The sequence below is a fragment of the Hyperoodon ampullatus genome (assembly GCF_949752795.1).
Source record: "Hyperoodon ampullatus genome assembly, chromosome: 10".
Lineage (NCBI taxonomy): Eukaryota > Metazoa > Chordata > Mammalia > Artiodactyla > Ziphiidae > Hyperoodon > Hyperoodon ampullatus.
This window is the reverse complement of record NC_136923.1, coordinates 31,377,437-31,396,803: the sequence shown is the minus strand read 5'-3', so window position 1 is coordinate 31,396,803 and position 19,367 is coordinate 31,377,437. Positions and strand designations below refer to the sequence as shown.

General features: G+C 37.5%; 3 protein-coding genes across 6 annotated transcripts in view; 2 read left to right on the top strand and 1 right to left on the bottom strand.

Moving 5' to 3' along the window:
- Window positions 1–19,367, bottom strand: part of CFAP20DC (CFAP20 domain containing) — a gene marked incomplete at both ends in the record, with an annotated part of 268,246 nt that overhangs the window by 73,768 nt on the left and 175,111 nt on the right. For 3 of the 4 annotated variants that reach the window (XM_079712102.1, XM_079712103.1, XM_079712104.1), the window contains one exon: window positions 18,504–18,881. The exons of the other annotated variant lie outside the window; for it this stretch is intronic. In XM_079712102.1, the coding sequence (XP_079568228.1) occupies window positions 18,504–18,881 (378 nt within the window). The remainder of the gene's footprint in view (window positions 1–18,503; window positions 18,882–19,367) is intronic. 4 annotated transcript variants of the gene reach the window in all.
- Window positions 906–1,250, top strand: LOC307058587 (protein preY, mitochondrial-like; the record flags this gene model as incomplete). Its single annotated transcript, XM_079712107.1, has 1 exon — window positions 906–1,250. The coding sequence occupies one exon, from the start codon at window positions 906–908 to the stop codon at window positions 1,248–1,250; it is 345 nt and encodes a 114-aa protein (XP_079568233.1).
- LOC307059813 (phosphatidylinositol N-acetylglucosaminyltransferase subunit Y-like) lies at window positions 1,347–1,592 on the top strand (the record flags this gene model as incomplete). The annotated part of the gene is made up of 1 exon (XM_079714050.1): window positions 1,347–1,592. One exon carries the CDS (start codon window positions 1,347–1,349, stop codon window positions 1,590–1,592), a length of 246 nt encoding a protein of 81 aa, XP_079570176.1.

Genomic DNA, 19,367 nt, shown 5'->3' with positions numbered 1-19,367 from the left:
CCAAACAAATGAAGATGATATAGGCAGTCTACTTGAAGAAGAATTCAGAGTAATGATAGTAAAGATGATCCAAACTCTTGGAAATAGAATGGAGAAAATACAGGAAACATTTAACAAGGACCTAGAAGAACTAAACAGCAAACAAACAACGATGAACAACACAATAAATGAAATTTAAAATTCTCTAGAAGGAATCAATAGCAGAATAACTGAGGCAGAAGAATGGATAAGTGACCTAGAAGATAAAATAGTGGAAATAACTACCTCAGAGCAGAAAAAAGAAAAAAGAATGAAAAGAATTGATAACAGTCTCAGAGACCTCTGGGACAACATTAAACATACCAATATTTAAATTATGGAGGTTCCAGAAGAAGAAGAGAAAAGAAAAGGGACTGAGAAAATATTTGAAGAGATTATAGTTGAAAATTCCCTAATATGGGAAAGGAAATAATCAATCAAGTCCAGGAAGCACAGAGAGTCCCATACAGGATAAATGCAAGGAGAAACATGCCAAGACACATATTAATCAAACCATCAAAAATTAAGTACAAAGAAAAAAAATTAAAAAGCAACAAATAACATACAAGAGAATCCCCATAAGGTTAACAGCTGATCTTTCAGCAGAAGCTCTGCAAGCCAGAAGGGAGTGGCAGGACATATTTAAAGTGATGAAAGGGAAAAACCTACAACCAAGATTACTCTACCCAGCAAGGATCTCATTCAGATTTCACAGAGAATTAAAAGCTTTACAGACAAGCAAAAGCTAAGAGAATTCAGCACCACCAAACTAGCTTTACAACAAATGCTAAAGGAACTTCTCTAGGCAGAAAACACAAGAGAAGGAAAAGACCTACAATAATAAACCCACACAGGCGCTCAGAGGCCCGGTTGCGGGCTGCCAGGCCATGCCGCGCAGAGTTTGTGGCCGGTTCGCCTCAGTGCTGTGGGGGACACGCGCACAGCCGCCCGTGGTCGCCCAGAGGTGTGTGCACACGTCGGTGTCGCGGCCGTCCCCAGACCAGAGTGAGCGGACGCGGGAACCGCCCTGCACCTTCGACCCAGCGCTGCTGGAGTTCCTGGTGTGCCCGCTCTCCAATAAGCCGCTCCGATATGAAGCATCGACAAATGAACTGATTAACGAAGAGTTAGGAAGAGCCTATCCAATTACTGATGGGATTCCTAATATGATACCACACGCAGCTAGGATGACACATCAAAATAAGAAGCAAGAAGAAATGGAGCAGCATTAGATCATACTTAAAAACGACAACACACACAACTAAATTTTCTAAATACCATCCACCTTTTAAAAAGTCAGAGTGGAGGGTAATAAGTGGAGGAGAAGAATGTTTCTGTCTCTTCCTATGTTGACTGTCCTTATTCCGTTGGTCTCGTTAGCAGGGCTGTTACACTCGGCCTCTGTGGAAGAAAACTTCCCACAGGGCTGCACTAGCACAACCAGCCTGTGCTTTTACAGTCTGCTCTTGCCGATTACCATACCCGTTTATGTGTTTTTCCACCTTTGGACCTGGATGGGTATTAAACTTTTCAGGTATAATTACTACAACCAGAGCCAAGATGGTATATCCTAATGATATGCTTGAGTGTCTACCTCTGAAAGCTCAACTACATGGAAATACTGGACACCCACTTAATTTGCAAGAAAGATGCTTTGCCTAGCTTCTGTCAGAGGTTTAGGACTAGGGGAGGCTTAAGCTGCAGAGGCTTCTTTATTGTACTTTGGTTCTGCCCTTGTTTTCTGAAGGTTCTTATTTATACCTGGGGTATCAGGAGAAACATTTCAACAAAGTGTCTTGTTGGAAATTAATAGCCCCAGCCATCATCTGATGACATTATTTCTTATCCCATTCATAATTAAGAGTTACTAATCTGAAATCTTATATGTTTATTTTACATTCAGAGTCTGGTAAAGTCACATGTTAAGGATGACTGAAATAATTCCAGAGGAGCTCTGTTGGGGTAGTTGTAGAGAAATGCATTTGAACTAATGTGGTATAAAACTGTAATAAAATGGAAACTTCATGTATTTGCCAAAATTCTGAGTTTGTAAAATTACCTTCATTTCTTCGGCATCACATGCTTACATTAATAATAAGAAAATAAGATATTGACACTTTCCAGAAAACAATTTGTAGTTTTGTGAGGTTTTTATCCCCTTTGGTCACTAGAGTGTGATTCTAAGGAAGAGAAAATGTAAAATATTCTAAATTTTAAACTTAGAATATTTAGAGAGACACATAATAGCCAAAATAGAATAATTTCCCAGGAAAGTACGTGCCTCTGGAGGTAGAGGTGGGGTTGAAAGATTTGCAAATAGCTGATTGTGTCCTACTGAGTTGAGGGCTACGTTTGGGGGCACATTTCAGTTTATTTTCCTGCCATAGGAGACCTATTTAAATAGCACTACTAAGGGCATGAGCATTTTACACGTTAATAGTTCCTGATTTTCCAGAACTTTCAACAAGATTGATTAGTACAATAACTCTTTCAGAAGTATAACATAAATATTTCAGTAGTTACCCTAAAGAAACCTAAGAACTGAATATAACCTTAACTGATTCTTAATAGAACCTTAAAGTAGTTTAACAGAACCTTTATATAGCGATTCTTCCTCTTCAAAAGACAAAACAAGAGGTTGGATGTGTTTTCTGTTGCATTAATTCAATATATATACTGTAGTACAAGTCATGTTTTAAAAACTACTCTATGGCAAGGACTTCCCTGGTGGCACAGTGGTTAAGAATCTGCCTGCCAGTGCAGGGGACACGGGTTCGAGCCCTGGTCCGGGAAGATCCCACATGCCGCAGAGCAACTAAGCCCGTGCACTACAACTATTGAAGCCCACCCACTCTAGGGCCTGCATGCCACAACTACTGAGCGCACGTGGTGCAAATACTGAAGCCCACACGCCTAGAGCCCGTGCTCCACAACAAGAGAAGCCACCGCAATGAGAAGCCTGCACACCACAATGAAGAGTAGCTCCCACTTGCTGCAACTAGAGAAGGCCAGTGCGCAGCAATAAAGACCCAATGCAGCAAAGAAAAAAAAAACCAAACAAAAAACCCTCCTCTATGGCAATATAAAATAACATGAAAGATAATAGAGGTACCCATCATTTCCTGAAATGGCAATATTTTTCTTTTTAATTTGCTATAAATCTCACTATGGTCAGTGTAAATCAAAGAATTTTGCTGATAAAATAAGCACTGTATTCTGAAATCGACTGTGGCAATGATTGCACGATTCTGTGACTATACTAAATCCATTGAGTCGTACAATGTACATGGTTGAATTGTATGCTATGTGACTTGTATATCAATAAAGCTGTTACCAAAATAAATAAATAAACCCAAAACAATTAACAAAATGGTAATAGGAACATACATATCGATAATTACCTTAAATGTAAATGGATTAAATGCTCCAACCAAAAGACATAGACTGGCTGCATGGATACAAAAACAAGACCCGTATATATGCTGTCTACAAGAGACCCACTTCAGACCTAGGGACACATACAGACTGAAAGTGAGGGGATGGAAAAAGATATTCCATGCAAATGGAAATCAAAAGAAAGCTAGAGTAGCAATTCTCATATCAGATAAAATAGACTTTAAAACAAAGACTATTACAAGAGACAAAGAAGGACACTACATAATGATCAAGGGATCAATCCAAGAAGAAGATATAACAATTGTAAATATTTATGCACCCAACACAGGAGCACCTCAATACATAAGGCCATAAAAGGGGAAATCGACAGTAACATAACCATAGTAGGGGACTTAAAAGCCCACTTTCACCAATGGACAGACCATCCAAAATGAAAATAAATAAGGAAACACAAGCTTTAAATGATACATTAAACAAGATGGACTTAATTGATATTTATAGACATTCCATCCAAAAACAACAGAATACACATTCTTCTCAAGTGCTCATGGAACATTCTCCAGGATAGATCATATCTTGGGTCACAAATCAAGCCTTGGTAAATTTAAGAAAATTGAAATCGTATCAAGTTTCTCCTCTGACGGAGCTGGAGGAATCAGGCTCTATGATGTCAGACTATAGTACAAAGCTACAGTAATCAAGATAGTATGGTACTGGCACAAAAAGAGAAATATAGATCAATGGAACAGGATAGAAAGCCCAGAAATAAATCCACTCACTTATGGTCACCTTATCTTTGATAAAGGAGGCAAGAATATACAATGGAGAAAAGACAGCCTCTTCAATAAGTGGTGCTGGTAAAACCGGACAGCTACATGTAAGAGAATGACATTAGAACACTCCCTAACACCATACACAAAAATAAACTCAAAATGGATTAAAGACTTAAATGTAAGGCAGGATGCTACAAAACTCTTAGAGGAAAACATAGGCAGAACACTCTATGACATAAATCACAGCAAGATCCTTTCTGACCCACCTCCTAGAGAAATGGAAATAAAAACAGAAATAAACAAATGGGACGTAATGAAACTTAAAAGCTTTTGCATAGCAAAGGAAACCATAAACATTCTCTCTCAGAATGGGAGAAAATATTTGCAAATGAAGCAATTGACAAAGGATTAATCTCCAAAATATACAAGCAGCTCATGCAGCTCAATATCAAAAAAAAAATAAACAACCCAATCCCAAAATGGGCAGAAGACATAAACAGACATTTCTCTAAAGAAGATATATAGATTGCCAACAAATACGTGAAAGTATGCTCAACCTCACTAATCATTAGAGATATGCAAATCAAAACTACAGTGAGATATCACCTCACACCTGTCATATTGGCCATCATCAAAAAATCTACAAACAATAAATGCTGGAGAGGGTGTGGAGAAAGGGAACCCTCTTGCACTGTTGGTGGGAATGTAAATTGGTACAGCAAATATGGAGAACAGTATGGAGGTTCCTTAAAAAGCTAAAAATAGAACTACCATACAACCCAGCAGTCCCACTACTGGGCATATACCCTGAGAAAACCATAATTCAAAAAGAGTCATGTACCACAATGTTCACTGCAGCTCTATTTACAATAGCCAGGACATGGAAGCAACCTAAGTGTCCATAGACAGATGAATGGATAAAGAAGATGTGGCACATATATACAATGGCATATTACTCAGCCATAAAGAGAAACGAAATTGAGTTATTTGTAGTGAGATGGATGGACCTAGAGTATGTCATACAGAGTGAAGTAAGTAAGAAAGAGAAAAACAAATACCGTATACTAACATATATATATGGAATCCAAAAAAAAAAAAAAAAAAAGGTTCTGAAGAACCTAGAGGCAGGCCAGGAATAAAGATGCAGACGTAGAGAATGGACCTGAGGACAGGCGGAGGGGGAAGGGTAAGCTGGGACGAAGTGAGAGAGTGGTATGGACATATATACACTACCAAATGAAAAACCAATAGCTAGTGGGAAGCAGACGCATGGCACAAGGAGATGAGCGAGGTGCTTTGTGTCCACCTAGAGGGGTGGGATAGGGAGGGTGGGAGGGAGATGCAAGAGGGACAAGATATGTGGATAAATGTATATGTATAGCTGATTCATTTTGTTATATAGCAGAAACTAACACACCATTGTAAAACAATTATACTCCAATAAAGATGCTAAAAAAAAGGGAAAAAATCAATTGTATTTCTACACACTAGCAATGAACAAATCAAAAAATGAAATTAAGAAAAAATTACATTCACTGTATCATCAAAAAGAATATAATAGGAATAAACTTAAGAAAAGAAGTGCTAGACTTGTACACTGAAAACTATAAAATATTGCTGAAAGCAATTAAACACATATAAATGAAAGACATCCTATGGATTGGAAGGCTCAATATTATTAAGATGAAAATATTCCTCAAAGTGATCTATAGATTTAAGGGAATTACTATAATTACCCCAGCTGTCTTTTTGGCTGAAACTGATAAGCTGATCTGCAAATTCATATGGAAATGCAAGGAACCCAGCATAGCAAAAACAGTCAAGATAAGAAAGAACAGGGCTTCCCTGGTGGCGCAGTGGTTGAGAGTCCGCCTGCCGATGCAGGGGACACGGGTTCGTGCCCCGGTCCGGGAAGATCCCACATGCTGCGGAGCAGCTGGGGCCGTGAGCCATGGCTGCTGAGTCTGCGCGTCCGGAGCCTGTGCTCCACAATGGGAGAGGCCACAACAGTGAGAGGCCCGCATACTGCCAAAAAAAAAAGGAAAGAACAAAGTTCTTCTTGATTTCAAAACTAGTCTATAAAACTATAGTAATTAAGACAGTGTGGTACTGCATAAGGATAGACATATGATAAATAAAATAGAATTGAGAGGTCAGAGATAAACCCTTACTTGTGTGGGTAAACTGATTTTTAAAAAGTGTGGTGAGACATTTCAATAGGGAAGGAATAGTCCTTTAACCAGTGGTGCTAGCACAACTGAATAACCACATGCACAAAAATGCAGTTGAATCTCTACCTCTCACTATATACAAAAATTAACTCAAAATGATCATAGAATTAAATTTAAGAGCTAAAACTACAAAATTCTTAGAAGAAAACAGGAGTATATTTTTGTGACTTTGGATTAGGCAATAGTTTCTTAGATATAATTCCAAAAGCACAAGTAATAGAAAAAAATATATAAACAGGATTTAATCAAAATTAAAATCTTTTAAACTTCAAAAGACACCATCAGGAAATGAAAAGACAACTTAGAGAATGAGTGAAAATATTTGCATATCATATATCTGACAAAGAATTTGTATCCAAACTCTTACAACTGAACAATAAAAAGACAAAAAAATCCAATTAAAGAATAGGCAAAAGATTTGAATAGGTATTTCTCCAAAGGAGAAACACAAATGGCTAATAAGCACATGAAAAGACGCTCAATATCTTTAATGATCAGAGAAATACAAACCCAAACTACGATGAGATACCACTTCACACACACTAGGATGGCTTAAATAAAAGACAGACAATAAGAAGTGTTGATTACGATGTGGAGAAGTTGCCTCCCCTCCCCCACCATTGCTAGTGGGACTGTAGAATGGTACAGACACTTTGGAAAACAGTTTGGTAGTTCGTTACAAGTTAAATGTAAAGTTCCATATGACCTAGCAATTCCACTCCTAGGTATATACCAAAGAGGACTGAAAACATATCTCCACACAAAAACTTTGATATGAAGGTTCATATCAGCATCAATTCATAACAGCCAAAAGGTGGAAACAACTGTCTATCAACAGATAAATGAATAAACAAGTATGGCATATCCATATAACAAATTATTCCTGCATAAAAAGGGATGAAATGCTACAACATGGATGGACCCTGAAAACAAAATGTTAAATGAAAGAAGTGAGACACAAAAGGCCACATATTGTATGATTCTATTTACGTGAAATGTCCAGAACAGGCAAATCCTTAGTGACAAAAAGTAGATTAGTGGTTGCCAGGAGTTTGGGGGGAAGGGGGAATGAGGAATGACTGTTAATGGGTATGTAGGTTATTTTGGGGTGATGAAAATGATCTAAAATTAGATAGTAGTGATGGTTGCACAACTCTGTAAATATTGTAAGAAAAAAGTTGACTTCTATACTGTGTGAATTAAATCTCAGTAGTTATTTTTTTTTAAAAGTCACCCTGTGGTTTTTTGGGATCTGAAGAAAAATCCCTTTGTGGAATTAGTAAGCACACAACACTCTTTTGAGGAAACTTTGTTTTCACAGGTTTTTGGTAGCAAACATCAAGTGGAGAGAATGTCAATTATTAGAATGCTTTCACTATGACCATGAATTTTTTTTTGAATGGCGTCTCTTTAAGAACCCTTCATTCCCATTGTAAATTCACTTTGAAATGGGGAAGAATGCCGATGGCTTCAATAATTTTATATCCTATTAAACTGAGATTATCACATTCACAAATGTGAGCCACAGATTGTAGTGACCACATGGGTTGTTGGAGAGTAAATTTTTTTAGCCTGAACTTTGACACTGAAGTCAAACCTCTCTGCACAAAAGGGAAGCAATGCCTTTGTGCCTTTATCCCCTCATCAAAGATAAAGCTCCTTCTCCCTTTCATCCCATTGAAGTGATTGCTCTGTCAGTCTCCTTAGCTGTAAAATGGAATAGTAATATCTCAGAGGGCTCCTGTGTAGAACACTCACACATGTCAGCCTTGTGCTTTGTAATCTGCAGTGAGCAGCTCTAGAAGGGTCTCCTGAAATAACCCAAGTAGTTTTTGGAGTTGTCTTATCCTAAAAGCTTCTTAAATTAAGAGAATGGGTGAGGGAAAGGCTCCTCTCCTAACTTTGGCCCCTTTCCTCCTTTCATTATTCCCTGGTATTAGCAGAGAGCACTATCTTTCACAGCCAGTGTACTTTGCTGAGTGCCCAGGTACTTAAAGTTCATTTGTGCCTGAGACTCCCAAGCTGATTTTCATGCTCTGGTTTTATTTCTACAGAAAGATAAAATGATTGAAAATGAACAATCTTTTGGATATAGGATGACAGATTCTATCTAATAGAAGGTGGTGGCAAAGAAATTAGGGGGAAAATGGACTAGAATGCTTCTCAAAGACTTGTTTTTGGCAGCCCAGTATTGACTACAGTCAAGTGAAACACTGTTGTAGAATAAACCTGTAAGGTTAGTTTCTTAGCTGTATTCTAATTATTAGCATATCCAAAGAAAAAATTACATTTGGGTAGGACAAGAACATGCACTTTAGAAATATTTTCAAAAATGAAAAACATGCAAAAATATTACTGACCATTTCTATCCTATATGACCATAAGACAGATCCATTTTCGTTAGGTTAAGTGATTTACTATTCTCTTACAAACACACATACACTAATGTACGCAAGCATGAGAAACAAAAAGAGGAAAATACATTTCAGTTTTATCTTTGGATGTTTCCTGAAGAAAGGCCATCACTTTTATGACTTAGCACATGTTTGTGCAGCATGGCATGGTGGACACAGGCACTATTGTTCTAGATTCAGACAATCTGGGTTCAAGTTGTGACTCTCCAACTAACTGTTGTCCTTAAACAAAGTGTATAACTCTTCTGAACCTCACTTTCCTTATCTGAAAAATGGGGATGGTGCTAGTTTCTACCTCTCAGGGTCACTGTGAGAATTAAATGAAACACTTCATGGAAAAAGGCTTGGCACAATGACTGGCACATAGTAAATGTTTAAGAAATATCAGCTCTGATCACAATGGTATGAAACTAGAAATCAGCTATTCGAAGAAAGCTGGAAAAATCACAAATATGTGGAGATTGAAAAAGATGATACTGAATAAACACTGAGTTAATAAAGAAATAAAAAAAGAAATTAAAACTACCTGAAGACAAATGAAAATGAAAATATGATATACCAAGATCTATGAGATGCAGCAAAAGCAGTACTATGAGGGAATTTTACAGCAATACAGGCTTACCTCAACATATAAGAAAAATCTCAAATAAACTATCTAAATTTACACCTAAAGGAACTAGGAAAAAAAAGAACAAATGAAGTACAACCTTAGCAGGAGGAAGGAAATAATAAAGATGAGAGTGGAAATAAATGAAATAGAGTCTAAAAAGACAATAGAAAGGGGATGGAAACAAGATGGCGGAGTAGAAGGATGAGCTCTCACTCCCTCTTGTGAGAACACCAGAATCACAACTAGCTGCGGGACAATCATCGACAGGAAGACACTGGAACTCACCAAAAAAGATACCCCACATCCAAAGACAAAGGAGAAGCCACAATGAGACGGTAGGAGGGGTGCAATCACAGTAAAATCAAATCCCATAACTGCTGGGTGGGTGACTCACAGACTGGAGAACACTTATACCACAGAAGTCCATCCACTGGAGTGAAGGTTCTGAGCCCCATGTCAGGCTTCCAAACCTGGGGGTCTGGCAACGGGAGGAGGAATTCCTAGAGAATCAGACTTTGAAGCCTAGTGGGATTTGATTGCAGGACTTCGACAGGACTGGGGGAAACAGAGCCTCCACTCTTGGAGGGCACACACAAAGTAGTGTGCACATCGGGACCCAGGGGAAGGAGCAGTGACCCTAGGGAAGACTGAACCAGACCTACCTGCTAGTGTTGGAGGGTCTCCTGCAGAGGTGGGGGGTGGCTCTGTCTCACCGGGAGGACAAGGACACTGGCAACAGAAGTTCTGGGAAGTACTCCTTGGCGTGAGCCCTCCCAGAGAGTCCGCCATTAGCCCCACCAAAGAGCCCGGGTAGGGTCCAGTGTTGGATTGCCTCAGGCCAAACAACCAACAGGGAGGGAACCCAGCCCCACCCATCAGCAGTCAAGCGGATTAAAGTTTTACTGAGCTGTGCCCACCAGAGCAACAGCCAGCTCTACCCACCACCAGTCCCTCCCATCAGGAAACTTACACAAGCCTCTTAGCTAGCCTCATCCACCAGAGGGCAGACAGCAGAAGCAAGAAGAACAACAATCCTGCAGCTTGTGGAACAAAAACCACATTCACAGAAAGACAAGATGAAAAGGCAGAGGGCTATGTACCAGATGAAGGAACAAGATAAAACCCCAGAAAAACAACTAAATGAAGTGGAGATAGGCAACCTTCCAGAAAAAGAATTCAGAATCATGAAAGTGAAGATGATCCAGGACCTTGGAAAAAGAATGGAGGCAAAGACTGAGAAGATGCAAGAAATGTTTAACAAAGACCTGGAAGAATTAAAGAACAAACAAACAGAGATGAACAATACAATAACTGAAATGAAAACTACACTAGAAGGAACCAATAGCAGAATAAATGAGGCAGAAGAATGGATAAGTGACCTGGAAGACAGAATGGTGGAAGTCACTGCTGCGAAACAGAATAAAGAAAAAAGAATGAAAAGAAATGAAGACAGCCTAAGAGACCTCTGGGACAACATTAAACACAGCAACATTTGCATTATAGGGGTCCCAGAAGGAGAAGAGAGAGAAAAAGGACCCGAGAAAATATTTGAAGAGATTATAGTCGAAAACTTCCCTAACATGGGAAAGGAAATAGCCACCCAAGTCCAGGAAGCGCAGAAAGTCCCATACAGGATAAACCCAAGGAGAAACACACCGAGACACATAGTAATCAAATTGGTAAAAATTAAAGACAAAGAAAAATTATTGAAAGCAGCAAGGGAAAAACGACAAATAACATACAAGGGAACTCCCATAAGGTTAACAGCTGATTTCTCAGCGGAAACTCTACAAGCCAGAAGGGAGTGGCATGATATACTTAAAGTGATGAAAGGGAAGAATCTACAGCCAAGATTACTCTACCCAGCAAGGATCTCATTCAGATTCGATGGAGAAATCAAAAGCTTAACAGACAATCAAAAGCTAAGAGAATTCAGCACCACCAAACCAGCTCTACAACAAATGCTAAAGGAACTTCTCTAAGTGGGAAACACAAGAGAAGAGAAGTATTGATAATTACCTTAACTGTGAATGGATTAAATGCTCCAACCAAAAGACACAGGCTTGCTGAATGGATACAAAAACAATACCCATATATATGCTGTCTACAAGAGACCCACTTCAGACCTAGAGACACATACAGACTGAAAGTGAGGGGATGGAAAAAGATATTCCATGCAAATGGAAATCAAAAGAAAGCTGGAGTAGCAATGTTCATATCAGATAAAATAGACATTAAAATAAAGAATGTTACAAGAGACAAGGAAGGACACTACATAATGATCAAGGGACCAATCCAAGAAGAAGTTATAACAATTATAAGTATATATGCACCCAACATAGGAGCACCACAATACATAAGGCGACTGTTAATAGCTACCAAAGAGGAAATCAACAGTAATACAATAATAGTGGGGGACTTTAACACCTCACTTACACCAATGGACAGATCATTCAAAATGAAAATAAATAAGGAAACAGAAGCTTTAAATGACACAATGGACCAGATAGATTTAATTGATATTTATAGGACATTCCATCCAAACACAACAGATTACACTTTCTTCTCAAGTACACATGGAACATTCTCCAGGATAGATCACATCTTGGGTCACAAATCAAACCTCTGTAAATTTAAGAAAATTGAAATGATATCTAGCATCTTTTCTGACCACAGCACTATGAGACTAGAAACGAATTACAGGGAAAAAAACGTAAAAAACACAAACACATGGAGGCTAAACACTATGTTACTAAATAACCATGAGATCACTGAAGAAATCAAAGAGGAAATCAAAAACTACCAAGAGACAAATGACAATGAAAACAGGAAGACCCAAAACCTATGGGATGCAGCAAAAGCAGTTCTAAAAGGGAAGTTTATAGCTATACAAGCCTACCTCAAGAAACAAGAAAAATCTCAAATAAACAAGCTAAACTTGCACCTAAAGGCACTAGAGAAAGAAGAACAAACAAAACCCAAAGTTAGCAGAAGGAAAGAAATCATAAAGATCAGATCAGAAATAAATGAAATAGAAACAAACAAAACAATAGTAAAGATCAATAAAACTAAAAGCTGGTTCTTTGAGGAGATGAACAAAATTGATAAACCATTAGCCAGACTCACCAAGAAAATGATGGAGAGGACTCAAATCAATAAAATTAGAAATGAAAAACAAGAAGTTACAACAGACACCACAGAAATACAAAGCATCCTAAGAGACTACTACAAGCAACTCTATGCCAATAAAATGGATAACCTGGAAGAAATGGACAAATTCTTAGAAAGGTATAACCTTCCAAGACTGAACCAGGAAGAAATAGAAAATACGAACAGACCAATCACAAGTAATGAAATTGAAACTGTGATTAAAAATCTTCCAACAAACAGAAGTCCAGGACCAGATGGCTTCACAGGTGAATTTTATCAAACATTTAGAGAAGAGCTAACACCCATCCTTCTCAAACTCTTCCAAAAAATTTCAGAGGAAGGAACACTCCCAAACTCATTCTATGAGGCCACCATCACCCTGATACCAAAGCCAGACAAAGATACTACAAAAAAAGAAAATTACAGACCAATATCACTGATGAATATAGACGCAAAAATCCTCAACATAATACTAGCAAACAGAATCCAACAACACATTAAAAGGATCATACACCAAGATCAAGTGGGGGATTCTTCAATATACACAAATCAATCAATGTGATACACCATATTAACAAATTAAAGAATAAAAACTATATGATCATCTCAATAGATGCAGAAAAAGCATTTGAGAAAATTCAACACCCATTTATGATAAAAACTCTCCAGAAAGTGGGCATAGAGGGAACCTACCTCTACATAATAAAGGCCATATATGACGGACCCACAGCAAATATCATTCTCAATGGTGAAAAATGGAAAACATTTCCTCTAAAATCAGGAACAAGACAAGGATGTCCACTCTCACCACTATTATTCAACATAGTTTTGGAAGTCCTAGCCATGGCAATTAGAAAAGAAAAAGAAAGGAAAGGAATATAAGTTGGAAAAGAAGAAGTAAAACTGTCACTGTTTGCAGATGACATGATATTATTCATAGAATCCTAAAAATGCCACCAGAAAACTACCAGAGCTAATCAATGAATTGGGTAAAGTTGCAGGATACAAAATTAATGCACAGAAATCTCTTGCATTCCCATATACTAATGATGAAAAATCTGAAAGAGAAATTAAGGAAACACTCCCATTTACCATTGCAACAAAAAGAATAAAATACCTAGGAATAAACCTACCTAGGGAGACAAAAGACCTGTATGCAGGAAACTATAAGACACTGATGAAAGATATTAACCATGATACCAACAGATGGAGAGATATACCATGTTCTTGGATTGGAAGAATCAATATTGTGAAAATGACTCTACTACCCAAAGCAAACTACAAATTCAATGCAATCCCTATCAAATTACCAATGGCATTTTTTACGGAACTAGAACAAATAATCTTAAAATTTGTATGGAGACACAAAAGACCCCAAAGAGACAAAGCAATCTTGAGGGAAAAAAATGGAGTGGGAGGAATCAGACTCCCTGACTTCAGACTATACTACATAGCTACAGTATTCAAGACAATATGGTACTGGCACAAAAGCAGAAACTTAGATCAATGGAACAAAAGAGAAAGCCCAGAGATAAACCTACACACCTATGGTCAACTAATTTATGACAAAGGAGGCAAGGATATACATTGGAGAAAAGACAGTCTCCTCAATAAGTAGTGCTGGGAAAACTGGACAGCTACATGTAAAAGAATGAAATTAGAACACTCCCTCACACCATACATAAAAATAAACTCAAAATGGATTCGAGACCTAAATGTAAGACTGGACACTATCAAACTCTTAGAGGAAAGCATAGGAAGAACACTCTTTGAGATAAATCACAGCAAGATGTTTTTTGATCCACCTCCTAGAGTAATGGAAATAAAAACAAAAATAAACAAGTGGGACCTAATGAAACTTCAAAGCTTTTGCACAGCAAAGGCAACCATAAACAAGATGAAAAGACAACCCTCAGAATGGGAGAAAATATTTGCAAATGAATCAATGGACAAAGGATGAATCTCCAAAATATATAAACAGCTCATGCAGCTCCATATTAAAGAAACAAACGACCTAATGCAAAAATGGGCAGAAGACCTAAATAGCCATTTCTCCAAAGAAGACATACAGATGGCCAAGAAGCACACGAAAAGCTGCTCAACATCACTAATTATTAGAGAAATGCAAATCAAAACTACAGTGAGGTATCACCTCACACCAGTTAGAATGGGAATCATCAGAAAATCTACAAACAACAAACGCTGGAGAGGGTGTGGAGAAAAGGGAACCCTCTTGCACTGTTGGTGGGAATGTAAATTGATACAGCCACTATGGAGAACAGTATGGAGGTTCCTTAAAAAAGTAAAAATAGAATTACCATATGACCCAGCAATCCCACTACTGGGCATTACCCAGAGAAAACCATAATTCAAAAAGGCACATGCAATGCAATGTTCATTGCAGCACTATTTACAATAGCCAGGTCATGGAAGCAACCTAAATGCCCATCGACAGATGAATGGATAAAGAAGATGTGGTACATATATACAATGGAATATTACTCAGCCATAAAAAGGAACGAAACTGGGTCATTTGTTGAGATGTGGATGGATCTAGAGACTGTCATACAGAGTGAAGTAAGTCAGAAAGAGAAAAACAAATATCGTATATTAACACATGTATGTGGAATGTAGAAAAATGGTACAGATGAACCGGTTTGCAGGGCAGGAGTTGAGACAGAGATGTAGAGAACAAACGTATGGACATCAAGGGGGGAAAGCCGTGGGGGGGTGGGGATGGTGGTGTGATGAATTGGGGGATTGGGGTTGACATGTATACACTGATGTGTATAAAATTGTTGAATAATAAGAACCTGCTGTATAAAAAAAGAAATAAAATACAATTAAAAAATTAAAAAAATAGACAATAGAAAATGTCAGTCAAACTAAGAGCTGGTTCTTTGAAAAGATAAACAAAATTGACAAACCTTTAGCTAAACTCACTAAGAAAAAAAGACAGAAGGCTGTGATAAATAAAATCAGAAATGAAAGAGGATAAGTAAGATATACCACAGAAAGACAAAGGATTATAAGAGAATATTATGAACAACAAATTAGACATATTATGCCGACAAATTAGACAACTTAAGACATGGACAAACTCTTAGATTCATACAACCTTCCAAGACTGAATCATGGAGAAACAGAAAATCTGAATAGACTGATCACTAATAAAAAGACTGAAACATTAATCAAAAACCTCCCCAAAAGAAAAGTTCAGGACGAGATGGCTTCACACGTGAACTCTGTCAAATATTCAAAGAAGATTTAATACCTATCCTTTTCAAACTCTTCAAAAAATTAAAGAGGAAGGAATGATTCCTAACTCATTTTACGAAGCCAACATTACCCTTATGCCAAAACCAGACAAACTCAACACAAAAAAAGAAAATTACAGACCAATATCTTTGATGAACATAGATGCAAAAATCGTCAACAAAATATTAGCCAACCAAATACAGCAATACGTTAAAAGGACCATATTCCATGATAAAGTGGGGCTTATTCCAGGGATGCAAACATGGCTCAACATTCACAAGTAAATAAATGGGATATACCACATTAATAAAACAAAGGATAAAAAGCATATGATCATCTCAGTAGATGCAGAGAAAGCATTTGACCAGATTCAACACCCATTTCTGATAAAAACTCTCAATAAAATAGGTATAGAAAGAACATACTTCAACATAATACAAGTCATATATGACAAACTCACAGCTAACATCACACTCAATGGTGAAAAACTGAAAGCTATCCCTCTAAAATCAGGAAAAAGACAAGGATGCCCACTCTCACCACTCTTATTCAACACAGTATTGGAAGTCCTAGCCAGAGCAATTAGGCAATAAAAAGAGAGAAAAGGCATACCAGTTAGAAAGGAAGAAGTCAAACTGTCACTATTTGCAGATGACATGATTTTATATAGAGAGAATCCTTAAGACTCCACCAAAAAAACATTAGAAATAATAAACAAATACGGTATAGTTGCAGGGTACAAAATCAGCATACAAAAAAATCTGTTGCATTTCTGTATGCTAACAATGAGCTATAAAAAAGAAAAATTAAGAAAACAATCCCATTGACAATCACAACAAAAAGAATAAAATACCTAGGAATAAATTTAAACAAGGAGGTGAAAGATCTGCAAACTATAAGACATTGTTGAAAGAAGTTGAAGACACAAATAAATGGAAAGATATTCCGTGCTCATGAATTGGACGAATTAACATACGGACATTAAAATGTCCATATTACCTAAAGCAATCTACAGATTCAATGCAATCCCTATCAAAATCCCAAGGAATAAAAAATAAATAAAATAAAGAAATATTAGTTGATGGTAATGATGTATATGTCTATTATCTGCACTAGGTAATCCACTCTAACATGCTTAGAACATAATTGAACCAAAATTTTACACTGTAACACACACAGAATACTTAGGACATGACAAATTTTAAAAAAGCTTCAATGCTTAAAAAAAAGGAATATAAGTGTGATTTGTTCTGCATAGCCTCATTTGTTCTCTAGTTTCTAAGGGCAGCTATGGGGGAACTGAAGGAAGAAAAGTACTTACACAGGAAGGAAAAAAATCAATCTGATGGACATGAATATAGCCACCTAACTAGCCTAGGGATTTATTCAACGACACTGCTTTACTGTTAACCTTCACTCATATCATTTATTATTTGGGGAACGGCTGCAAAGAGACCAGAAAGTGAATAGAATAATGATGTTTTTATGGCTCCTAATGTAGATTGTTATTGAAAATCTATCAATTTTACTGGCAAACCTTTGGCTCAAAAATAAGATCTTCATTTATAACTTGCAGGCAGTGATGACTCAAATTATGAGAAGTAACTGGGAAATAAAAAATAACTATCATGATAATTATCTTTCTCATTAAAAACATGAGGCATTCTGTAATCGTTGGGATGTGCAAGATACTCTTTAACATCTGCTGCTACTGAGCTAAAACACATTTAAACAGGAAAGAAAATACATTACTGAGTGTTACTCTTGTACTGTTGGTGGGAATGTAAATTGATACAGCCACTATGCAGAACAGTATGGAGGTTCCTTAAAAAGCTAAAAATAGAACTACCATACGACCCAGCAATCCCACTACTGGGCATATACCCTGAGGAAACCATAATTCAAAAAGACACATGTACCACGTTCACTGCAGCTCTATTTACAATAGCCAGGACATGGAAGCAACCTAAGTGTCCATCGACAGATGAATGGATAAAGAAGATGTGGCACATATATACAATGGACTATTACTCTGCCATAAAAAGATACAAAATTGAGTTATTTGTAGGGAGGTAGATGGACCTGGAGTCTGTCATACGAGTGAAGTTAAGTCAGAAAGAGAAAAACAAATACCGTATGGTAACACATATGTATGGAATCTAAAGAAAAAAAAAAAGGTTATGAAGAACCTGTGGGCAGGACAGGAATAAAGATGCACATGTAGAGAATGGACTTGAGGACACAGGGAGGGGGAAGGGTAAGCTGGGACGAAGTGAGAGAGTGGCATGGACTTATACATACTACCAAAATAGATAGCTAGTGGGAAGCAGCCGCATAGCACAGGGAGATCAGCTTGGTGCTTTGTGACTGCCTGGAGGGGTGGGATAAGGAGGGTGGGAGGGAGACACAAGAGGGAGGAGCTATGGGGATATATGTATATGTATAGCTGATTCACTTTGTTATAAAGCAGAAACTAACACACCATTGTAAAGCAATTATACTCCAATAAAGATGTTAAAAAAAAAAGAAAATACATTACTGATCACCCAAATGATGAAAAATAGATACTGGTGCAAATGTGTGCAAAGTGGTACAGAACAGAACGCAGCAGTATGTATTGCCCACATATATAAACCAGAATGAAACCACTTACAGATACTTCAGGAATCGGTTTCAACTTCTCCCCTGAAATTTCCTGTAGAGAGATGTTGTATATTGAAGATGACACTTGATGGGTTGGTAGGTCCTTTGCTTTGATAACAGGACTTGGAATTTTTGGAGAGGATTCACTCCTTCTTCCAGGGGGAGAAAGGCATGGTGTAGGCACCAAACTCGTTTCAAAGTCTTTTTTATCTATCTGCTTTGCCAAGGAATTCTGGTTTTCTGATGCTCCTGCTTCTGTGTAGGAATTTTTTAGATATCCTTTACTTGTCCACCTCGCAGTCTTCCCCAGCACACTCTCTAATGTTAACTGAGTTAACCTTGGAGGACTAGTTGTTGGGCCGGTTGAACCCTGGACCCTGTGGTTACCCTACAAAGAGGAACAAAGTGAAATCATTTTGAGCTGAAACTTGTGGTGAATAAGTTACTGAGTACAAGTTCTTAACAAGTTCATGTATTCTCTGAATAAAGCAAAGTACACATACATATACTTATATATATATATATACTATTTTATTCTGCAAAAAAAAAATAAACTAAAAACAGCAATGCAAACAGGCATAAATCATTTGCTAAGATGCCCTGCTATGTTTGCCTCTGGTCTTGGTAAAGCATGTTTTTTACCACTGAGTAACAAGAGTACATTTAGGAAATAGTTGCTCAAATATATTCATTCCAAAGAAAGTATGAAAAAGAAGAGGATCCATAAGAAGTTACCTAAAACTTAGGAATTGTATACTTTGGCTTCCTGATAAGCTAACTCCATGAGAGAAGAAAGAACTGGAACTTATAGCATTTACCTTATTTATGTAGGAAAATGCTACTTTTAAAACAAGCTGGTCTATCAAAGTATTTT